We start from the raw sequence: 11,434 nt of genomic DNA, 5'->3' as shown, positions 1-11,434 counted from the left end.
TAAGAGCAGGCTACAGGGGCGGGTAAAAAGATAAACTGGGAAGTGAAATATTTTGAAATAAAAAACAGGGTACAGTTGCAATCGTGACTTGAACCTGTGTCAGGGTATCACACCTGGGTCCAATTTGTAATCGGCGCCAGCTGCAGCAGATGCCGCTAATCAAGATCCCTATAAAGGGCAGCGGCACAACAGCCAACCCTGCCACAACCGGACCCCTATCCCGTTACAACCGGACCCAGCCGGCCGGTGTAACATTGGACCCTGACCCTGCCGTGACCCTTCCTGCTTTCACCCTGCCTGGGGCCCGTCCTGCCTCCTGCAACCCGTCCTGGTGAGACCGAGCCCTGTGCAACTCTGTCTCGGGGCTAAGGGCTTACCAGCAACACCCTACCTGCCCTTCCTCATAACGTCCTGCCGTTCCTTCAACCCAAATTCCGCTCTGAGGCGTGGTTCCCTGCCCGAGTCCGCCCCTTGCGGTTCGTGACAACCTGATTCTCAACTAAATTAGCATCTATGTTGAATTACTAGACCTTGTCTATAGGGATGTTATTTTGTTATCTGTTTGGGTTGTCTAGTTTCACTCCTGTATATGAATCGTACGCTCAAATCCTCTGATCAAGAATGTTTAATCCCATCTTTGTACATATATTTCTTGGGCCTTTTCTCAAAACAGGTTGAGAAAAGTGTCAAAATAAAATTATATCTAACAAATCTGATCCCAAAGGCATCTTGAAGGTGAGCGAAAAATTAATGTGTGTGCGTGAGAGAGAGAGAGAAAGTGAAAGAATTCTCGTCCGAAAACAACCCTGATCCCGAAGGCATCTTGAAGGTGAGCATCACCGCACAGGTGCGGGGCGGGGCGTGGCGGGACAAAAGATAGCGCGCTGTCGGAGCCGCACCAGTGAGAAAACATAGTCGAGATGGACCGCAGGTTCTTGCCGATCTTCGTCGGATCCCTGTGTTTCGTGCTGATCCTGTATCAGTATGTCGCTCCCGGGGTGATGAATTTGGGATCGCCCCCCAAGAATATACAGAAATACCACTTCCCCGTCAGGGACCTGGATAGAAATATCAATTTTAAAATGGGAGAGCAAGACGTGATCGTGGTCTTGCACATCCAGAAGACAGGGGGGAGTACCTTCGGCCGGGAGCTGGCCCAGAATCTGCGCGTCGATGTCCCCTGCAAATGCAAGCCGGGCAAGAAGAAGTGTACCTGCAACCAGCCGAACCACAAGCACCAATGGCTCTTCTCCCGCCTCTCCACCGGCTGGGCGTGCGGCTTGCACGCCGACTGGACCGAGCTCACCAACTGTGTCCCGGGGGTCCTGGACAAGCTGGAGAAACAGCAGAACTCTAAAAGGTAGGAGGTTTTGGGGGGTCATTGTGACCCCGACTTGCAAGGATGCAAGAGGGTAAGTCAATTCTAACGTATCCACAATGCTCCATCAATGAAAACTTTGATTTTCTTGGCAACTTTTCTCCACGGAGACATTTGAAGTGTAACTTACTAGGTCTGTCTCAAAACCACAAAGTGGTGATCGATGATTAAATGTAATAAAATTATGTGTGGTATATTCATTGTATTTGATATATAGATATAGTCATTTATAAATTACATTTCATTTCGTTAAATACCATTTAATTAAATGATTAAATTAAAGGCAGAAGAAAGCTTATTCCGATAAGTCACAGTTTATGTCAAGTTAGAGCTATGGTGTCCTGATTCAGTCTCACGCTGAAGGATCATAAATCACCAAACACACATCTTCATTGAAACCAATTTCAATTGAGAATATCTTTTTGAATTTGGTGTAGATATACATGTATTTTATTTATGCTTATTTTGTGATTTACTCATCTTTTGTGATGTCATGAGCGCGGTTATATTTAGCTTACACCATGACATGATCATATTCAGATATCCTAATAGGATGTATAGAATTATTGCTTGAGATATTTATGATAATTCTGTGTTTTACACTTCTGAAAATTTACTTTTGCGTGGTATGGTATTTTTCTGTTCCACTACTTTGTTTCACCCAACCCCACATTGCTTGTATAAGAAGTTTATTTTATTGGTTTATAGATTTAGTTATGTCAGTAAGTGTCGGGACAAGCCAACGTCAGGACAATGCCTTTTTTTAACTCTAACTTATACAGTCCACTTCAGCGGCTTCCCCTCTCATTTTAAAAGGAAGAGGAAATCATTCATGCTGGCTCCTAAAAGCGTTCACCATGTGGCTAAAAAATTTGGGAAAGTATGAAAGCCTGGCTCTGCTGAGCTCTACCAGAAATAAAGTTTGAATAGGTTAAGCGTTCTTGTCAGAATCTTCTAGTCTTGGCAACTAAACTTGAATATCTTCACTTAAAGAGATTCCTCATACCAGAGGCGTTTTGAGTTCCAATTACCTGTGGGGAGTTTCAGCATACAACAGCCAGGGTTGTAGGCGGGTCTAGGATATGGGGGCTTGTGAAGTAAAGGTAAGAGTTGATCAGAAACTTGGTCTAAGGGGGTTGTTATACTAATGGTAGATGCTGTTCCACCCTCAGCTTCTTTCTACCCAGATCTTCTCCACCCCTCCTCTGTACATGTTCAAACCACCCCAGTCTGACTTTATCACCAAAACATCTCGCATGTGCTTCCTCAAGCACCCGTTCAGTCTCAGAAGATCCCGTTGAACAATCTTGTCAAAAACTACTGCCATCCCATTTCTATACCGCCCCGTGTCTATCATCAAGACCAAGTGTCTTTCCCCCCTTTGTCCTCTTCAATGGTCTCCTCACTTCTCCTTTACTAATTTCTGCGACTTCACGATCCACAACGGATCTTCTACTCTTCACTCTCTCGTTTTCCTCATTCATCAACTCCATCTTCCCGTCACACTTCTGGCACCTGTCAATACATTTCCCTCTCTACCCTCAATCACTTCCTCAACCTGCAGAATTCATTCCTTCCCTCCTTTCTGTCCACCAAAGCATACAAGTCACCTTCCCCCCTTGTTTGGTTTTTGCTACCTCCAACTTAACCTTACACCGAATTTCCCGAACTCCTGTGCCCTACCCCTTTTGGCGCCCGAGGTGATATTTTATATGGCGCCCTTCTCAGGCGATTTACATATGCCTACGAAAGAAATCAAATTGCATTGTTTTTACCATTATCTTTTATTTATAAGATTTCCTGGTCAACCATTTGACATACTTTATGAATTACAAATAAATACAAAAAAATCTGAAACACAACACATTTGAGCACCCCAGGTGCCGATCAGCCAGCGTAAGGGGTCTGGGGACTTATTTGTTATCATTTGTGGTAATGTCAATGAGACACTGCTTTACTTTTGAATCAATAATAGGGTTTCCATTTTGAGAATTATAAGATAAGATGAGATAAGATGAGATAAGATAAGATAAGATAAGACTTTATTGATCCCCATAGGGAAAATCCATTTGTCACAGCAGCACAACAATGTCAATAAATATGAATATAAATATAGATAGAAGAGACAATTAAAAGAACGAAGACAATGACAAGTATAGGAACAGATGGCAGAATGACAAGCATAAAAATAAACAGGATGAGAATGAAATGACAACAACAGGGGTAAAAGAAAGAAAGAAAATAGATAGCAGAATGACAAGAGTAATGATAGATAATAAAATGAACAACAAGGATAAAAATAGATAACAGAATGACAACAACAACAACAATGTTAACACACAACAATGTGTTAACTATTTTAACACATTTTATTTAGATGTAACAAGATCGCCATAATCTTCAAATTTAAAGTTACATTTTAAAAATGAATAAAGTTGATGTTTGTCCTCCAGAATCGTCACATCTCATACAGTCATAATGTTTGTGTCTGAGTTGTTGAGCTGTAGCTTCTCAGGAGAAAAGAAGCCTCCCACAAAAAAGAGTAAAGGGGTCTTTGGCTCTGAGGACTGAGTACTCCATGTTTCCCATCCTGAAGGGGAAAGGTTAACATAGTGTTCCCAACATTTGGGTCTTTGACTAAGCATATGACATTTGATAATTAGCAGGTATTTAACAGAAAGGGAAGCATCCTTTAATGCTGCTGTCAATCAATGAACATGCATTTCAAAAGTTTTAAATATTATGAGCCGGACCTAATTTGACAATCGTTGCCACGCACCTACATGTATGTATGGCAGGGAATTCAAAACAATCCTGTGATTTCACCTCACTGATGTAAAAATGAAGTGATGCCAATGGGTTATCAAAAGGAAAAATGGAAATTCACTGATGGTAATGAATGAGCAACCAGGGAGAGACCGATTCAACCAATTACAAATAAAGCACACTTTCAAACTCAGTGGTGAACACTATACCCCTCTGTCGTCTGTTTGCAGTGTTGTTGTTAATTTGCTGGGAACACAAAATTTCTTTTGATCAGAAGTATTATTCAACTTCACAGTCCAAATTTACAACGTCGCAGTTCTATTCTTAACCAGTTTTCACTTCTTGATGCTCACTGGCACTACTGGTGCAGTACTGCCTACACTCTTGTTCACACTTGCAGTCGTTTGGTGACAATAAAGACAAAAATGTATCCTTTTCCAGCATTTACATTATTTAGTATTCCTGAACTTTAAAAGAACAACCTTCCTCCTCGAGACCTGTTTGAGATGTTGATTTTCCTCTGTTTGAATAAACCTTACTGACATCTTCTGTATTTAGAAAGTGGAACTTATGATAGTATGCTATTGACCACAGAAATGCTAGGCGCTCAATTAACGGCAAATGCATTTTTGATAAAGGGAAAAGTTTTTTGTATTGTTGCTTCTCGGTGATTAGCAGGTCAAATGTCACAAGTGAAAAATCTGGCATTGATTTCCTGAGTAAATTGAGCCATGATGGTCAGTATAGCTCAAGCTTGTGAGTGACTGAAGTCGTTTTGTTGTGCTTGGTTTACAGAAAAAACATACTTGATTTTTTTCTGTAATTTATTCAACACTTTTCCCTGTTTTTAATTCAGGGATGGGCAAACCTTTGGCTGAGGGGCCACATTTAATTATTCAAAGTGAGAAGCAAGCCGGGCTTTTGGTAGATGAGGTGGAAAAAAAGAATAAAATGTACACAAAGTCTTATTTTCATTGTCCTACTTTCGATATTACATATCTGGAAATTAAAAATAAAATTACCATTTTTTTTCTATGTAAAATCTTAGGCTAGCCTCAGGTGAAAATCAAAATAGTCATTAGTGCACACCCTATTATACATCAAGGGATGCAACAGTCAAAACCAATTTTGTGATATCTCACAAAGAAGAAAAAAAACATATAGCAGTATGTCAATGGGGAGTTTATCAAGGAGTGTGACTGCAAAGCTCTAATGCAAGAATATTGCCCTCTTCGGACGAACCATAATGAGAAGGATTGAGGACATCTGAAGCATCAGCTGCAAAAGAAAGTGGAACAATTGCACCTTTCTCTCCCTGTCTGTGGTCGAGAGCAGGGACGTCCACAACACAGCTCAGCTGCTCATATTTATTACCAAAGACTTTCAAGTTATGGAAGAGCTGCCTGCAATGTGGTCAGTGACATGGACAACAGTGATGGCTAGGAAAATGTTGGGAAACAGGTGTAAAATAAGTTGACTGAAATAAAACCCTGAACAGAAATCGTTCCTTTTATTTACTATGCAAGTCAACGCTAAAAATTAATCATGTTGCTGTCTTAGCTAATATAATTAACTTCATCCGGGCAAGAGCACTAAATCTCAGACAGTTTGTTGCAAATTCAGGAAGAGCTTGAAACCAAACATGCTGACCTAGGCTTCTGGAGGGCTGCGACGTGGCTTAACGTGAATAAAGAGCTTGAAAAAGACTATGGGACCTGAAGCGGAGATTCATTAGCTCTGTGTGAAGAAAGGCAAGGACATCCCAAAGCCCTCAGGTGCCGAATAAGGTGGCGTCCACGTGACTGCACAAATGACTGAACTGAATACTAAACAAGGCAAGGGGCTGCTTGCGCATGTTATGTACAGCATGATGAAGAGTTTTATGAGAAAGCTGCATTTTCTTTCCAGCCAACTGGAGAGTAACATTCCCAGCCACCTGCCCATACTGAAAGAAGCCAGACCATCAACTTCTCACCTCCTTATGTTCTCGTCCATGGTAGGGGGGGTACATTGTGATTTTTTTTTTCAAGGCGTTTTGGAGGCTTCACGACAGTTGAGTGAAATGCATACAATTTCCTCTCCCTTCACTTGTAGTGTGGATAGTACACCCCGTGATGTTAAGCTTGAACTGATTGACTTACAGCCTGACACACTGATTGCAGAGCATTTGAAATCAGTACCGCTGCTGGATTGTTATTCTTCTCTTAAAGAGGAGGCCTCATCACACATGTTGAGGTTTACTCAGAAGATATTATACATTCTATGCATGAGAACCAATGTTCTGAGTGATGAAATTCAGAAAGACCTCCCCCCAATGATGATCACCTGTGAGATCCTGTGAATACACTCCTTAGACATCCAGACTTACTTTAGTGCACTTGTTCAAGCTCAAAACAGACATATATCTCCCACTGAATGAGAAAAGAAACATCACCGAAGAATGAGCAATATGGTGATCAGACTAGAGACAGAATAGCAGCAGAAATCTCTATAACGTTAATGCAATGATTTTGTCATTGTTGAGAAATGATGATATAATGTTGTAGTTTTTGTCCCTGCCTGTTTCATATTTTCACTGCCCAGTCATCATATCAACTCTTACCTGTAGAAGTTTATCCAAAAATACAAATGAACGCTTATTTTCAATAGAATAATGACATTAATCCAAAGCAGATCTGAGTTCACCTTATCGGCCGGCCCCCTGCCGCGGGCCCAGTCTCTCATGTGTCCCCTTGTGAAAATAAATTGTCCGCTCAGCAGTAGAGGCACCTCAATAACAGCCTTTAACCCCCACTGGGCTCTACTGAACATCTACTTCAGATAAGTTTGCTGCATGTTTCTCATTTTGAGTCATTGACGGGATTAGACAAGACATGTTCCTCAACAGATCACCCACACATGACAAGTCAATCGCAGGTTGTGACTCTGTGCTGACTGCTAGTGGTAGGAATGCGAGGAGCAACCTAAACAGTCAAAGCACGTTGATCTGATGGATGCTGGGCCTCAGGGCACATATTATAGCAGAAGCAGTGGGAGTGTTGGATGACGTGGATAATAGACTTTTTAGGTATCTTTTTATTTCAATGACTATGGTTTTTTTTATTCAAATGAAAAAGTATTCAATATGATGACTATAATGTGCACACATTATTTCTCAAGGCTAATATGTGTGTGTGTGTGTGTGTGTGTGTGTGTGTGTGTGTGTGTGTGTGTGTTACAGTGATCTCCCCTCTCAACATTACAATAAATGTATATAATATAAGTAACAATTTTAATTAGCAGCATCACTTCTTTGTCCTTCCGGCTTTTCCCTTCAGGGGTCGCCGCAGCAAATCAACTTTTGCCATCTAACCCTATTCTCTGTATCCTCCTCTCTCACAACTACTAACTTCATATCCTCTCTCACTACATATCTATATGTGCATATAGATATGTGTGTGTGTGTGTATACATACATATTTTGATTAGCAGCAGCACATTTATATATACTGTGAAAAACTGTGCTCTATTGGAGAGAACTATATCTATGTAATGAAAAATAATCCAATATGGCAAGTATAATGTGCAGACATTATATGTCAAGGCTAAGACACACATATATACATATGTGTGTGTGTGTGTGTGTGTGTGTGTGTGTGTGTGTGTGTGCGAGTGTGTGTACACATTTTAATTAGCAGCAGAACATTTATATCTGCTGTGAAAATTGTGCTCTGTTGGTGGGAACTATATTCATTAGTCTATTGGAAATGCAGCAACCCTTTTCCCACTATTCTGTTTCTATTTATGTCCCAACATTACAATTTTATGAGTTTTTTTTTATCTTTAAGAGTATATCTTGCCACGTCCAGTGTTTCCTAAGAGAGGTGTGGCAGCAACTGTGTTTCCCAAACAATCTGGCACGACACATTTTTTAACACCCCTTGTCCCGCATACTTAACTGCTTTTTCAGAAGCCGACTTTTATCATTTCAAATTTAAAACTGTACAGAGGTTAGTCTTGTCCAAAGAGAGAAAAGAGACAATCAATTAGAGCTTATCAACATCATCGATCATAACAGTGTATCACAACTCGGGAAAGTTAATAACATCAACTTTTTGATTAGAAAAGGTAGATTCAAGTCAAGAAGAGCAGCCCTGTATTACTGTACTGCATTCAGCGATGCGTTATATTGAGTTTTTAAGATGAGGGAAAAATACATTCATGAAAGTTGCTTATCGTTGATACTCTTTAAAGTACGTCCAGAAAGTAACGGTGATTTGAGGGAAGAAGATGATGACAAGAGAAACTTTTGCTGGGAGTCCATAGGTAATGCTGTTTTTATTCTGGTTTGTGTTTGACCCTTTATGTAATTATAGGCTATGTAAATAGGCTTTCTATTGGCTAGCGCTTGATATGACGTAGTAGGGGCCAACCAATAAATTAAAGCGGCTCCGCCATTCGGTAGGGGGAGCGGACAGAGGAGGGGGCGACGGCGGTCCATTGCGCTGCGTTCACGCTCCATTCGGGGAACACGGCGGCTCCATGGTGATGCGACCAGCCTGTTGTGCGGACGGGGAGCCGAAGTCAAGTCAGCGGGGGAGGGTCGCCTAACGGGGGGGGGGAGGGTGGCGCGGAGGAGGAGGAGGGGGGCGCCACGCCGAGCCGACTCGCCGACTTACAATGCGTCTTTCACGCCGTTGACCGGCGGCGGCGGCGTCGGCGGCGGACGACGAGCTAACTTTCGCCGGGTCGTCTCCGAGCGACATGAGCCCAGATAGCGCGTCCCTCCTCGGCGGGGGGAGAAGGGGAACGAGGGAGCCGAGCGCCCCGCTCGCCGCTGTCCGCCTGGCTGGGAAATGGTAGCGCGCTGTCGGAACCGCACCGGAGAGGAACATGGTCGAGAGGAGCAGCAAATTCTTGTTGATCGTCGTCGGATCCGTGTGTTTCATGCTGATCCTGTATCAGTATGTCGCACCCGGGGTGATGAATTTCGGATCGCCGCACGGCTTCTTTGCGGAGGAAGACGAGGGGGATCTGTTCCCCACTCCGGACCCCCACTATGTAAAGAAATACTACTTCCCCGTCAGGGACCTGGAGAGGACGATCGATTTTAAAATGAAAGGGGAGGACGTGATCGTGTTCTTGCACATCCAGAAGACAGGGGGGACTACCTTCGGCCGGCACCTGGTCCAGAATGTGCGCCTGGAGGTCCCCTGCGAATGCAAGCCGGGCATGAAGAGGTGTACCTGCTACCGGCCGAACCGCAAGGAGACCTGGCTCTTCTCCCGCTTCTCCACCGGCTGGAGCTGCGGCTTGCACGCCGACTGGACCGAGCTCACCAACTGTGTGCCGGGGGTCCTGGACAAGCTAGAGAACCAGCAGAACTCTAAAAGGTAGGAGGTTTGGGGGGTCATTGTGACCCCGACTTGCAAGGATGCAAGAGGTGAAGTCAATTCCGACGCTCTCGATTTTCCCACAATGATCCATCAATGAAAACTTATCAGATGGTTGTTTGATGCATTCGAGTCCAGTGGGACATTTGAACTTTAACTCACCAGTTCTGTGTCGAAACCACAACTAGTCATTTAAATTTAAAGCGAGGGGGGAAGCTACACTCAATAACACACAGATTATGCCTAGTTCCAGTTTAGGGTGTCCTTATTGGACCTCACGCTGAAGACTCATATATCACCCGACGCACGTCTTCATTAAAACCAATTCAATTTAAGAATGTCTTTGAATTTTCCATCTGGAGAACCGTCACACTCGTTGGCAGTTAATTCATCTGGAAGTTTCATGCTGCTCCGAATATCATGAGGAGACAAATTTGTCAATTTCAGTCCTGCGTGTCACACAAACGCGTGGAATACAGAGAGGGTTCAAAAGGGGGGAGACGCGAGGGCTGCTGCGCTCCCGCCTTACATGAGGTCACCCTTCCCTTCCTGATGGTTTTCATGATAGATGCTGAGCGGCGAATCATATATTGGCAGTTGAACACTGCCCTGCTGTACATGTCACATGAGCTCAGCGGTGCCTTTGACAATTGTTGATCGGTGACCCCCGGCGCCCAATCCATCCCAGAGACCCGGCAAAGCTCACATCAGGCAGAATGTAATACAGCCGGCCAGCGATTCTCCTCTGTAATGATGGCTCAATGGCTGCGAGGAACCAAGACACGATAAGCATTCTTAAGTTATAACCCGTTTTCTTTTTACTCATCTCTCCATCATTGCCACTGCCAACGCTTCCCTCTTACCAGACATATTGACAGCTGCATCCACTTCCATTTCACTACACAGACTTGTTTTTGCCTGATGGGTCGTGCATGTTTGTATCGCCTGAGCTCATTCAAACGGTTTATTTTGGATGCGGTTGATCCATAGGATGCAGGGGGCTTAGAAATATGCGGGGGGATTTGCAAAAGATTTTTTTTGTTTGTTTTTTTTCCCCCCTCACCTGAAAGCCAGGTGTTGGGAGATATGGGACAAGCTCCTCTGGCGTCTCATGGGCACTCAAAGCTGATCTGTATACTGGACAGGGTTTAGCTGGGGTGGGCAAAGATGGAGGGGGGGGCCTGCAGGAGTCTGGCTCCGCTCTAATCCGGGTGATTATTACCGCTGGGACACACACACACACACAGGCGCTGGTATTTGCTGTTAGCATCAGTCCTGACTCCCGTTGTCCCTCACCAATCCCCAGTCAGAGGTGATATCGGCGTGGGCCGTTCTGCACAGCGAGCTGAGATATCACAGCGGACGCAGGATAAACAGCCTTTCATCAGTTTGTGAGCGCTGTCTCTGAATTGTGTGTATTTGTGTGCGCCTGAGGAGGCCACAGGAGCAGAAAAGACAGGAAGGCTGGGTCGATGAATGCTCCAGGCGTGAATGCATACCCGTAGAGAGACCTGGGGTATAATCGACTAAACCAACAGTCATGACAGGAAAACAACAGACGAGCACGGTGCTTGGAAACATAATATATACCTAATACTATCTGATTTTATCTCATTATGGATTTCTTTGTAATTTCAAAGGTTTCAATGTGTTATCGCACTCACATCCAGACACAGCTCATGGAAAAAGCAGCAGTTTCAGTTTTTGATCATTCTTTGCCTATTCAGCAAATGTTTTGCTATTTAGTGGAATTCACACAACTCCTTTTTTTTTTCTTTTTTTTTTTTTTTTATACAAGCCATTAAAAATGTCAAGAGTAGATTCACATTGCCATTGAAAATTGAGTAATGGGGTACTTAAACATCTGCAAGAAATTACTCAATAAACAAATTAACTAGATAGTTGCTTTAAACCGACT

General features: G+C 43.3%; 1 protein-coding gene and 1 pseudogene across 1 annotated transcript in view; both read left to right on the top strand.

The window, feature by feature from the left end:
- Positions 1–920: 920 nt before the first annotated feature.
- Positions 921–1,364, top strand: LOC147237895 (heparan-sulfate 6-O-sulfotransferase 1-A pseudogene; annotated as a pseudogene).
- Positions 1,365–8,578: 7,214 nt separating this feature from the next.
- hs6st1a (heparan sulfate 6-O-sulfotransferase 1a) overlaps positions 8,579–11,434 on the top strand; it is a 58,492-nt gene continuing 55,636 nt past the window's right edge. Inside the window, exon 1 of the mRNA XM_086155774.1 lies at positions 8,579–9,516. Coding sequence (XP_086011900.1) covers positions 9,017–9,516 — 500 coding nt within the window. The 5' untranslated portion in view covers positions 8,579–9,016. The remainder of the gene's footprint in view (positions 9,517–11,434) is intronic.

The sequence above is a fragment of the Fistularia commersonii genome, chromosome 1 (genome assembly GCF_037954325.1).
Source record: "Fistularia commersonii isolate RoL2024-O1a breed Wild chromosome 1, RoL_Fcom_v1.0, whole genome shotgun sequence".
Taxonomy (NCBI): Eukaryota; Metazoa; Chordata; class Actinopteri; order Syngnathiformes; family Fistulariidae; genus Fistularia; species Fistularia commersonii.
This window is presented reverse-complemented; position numbering and strand designations above follow the sequence as displayed.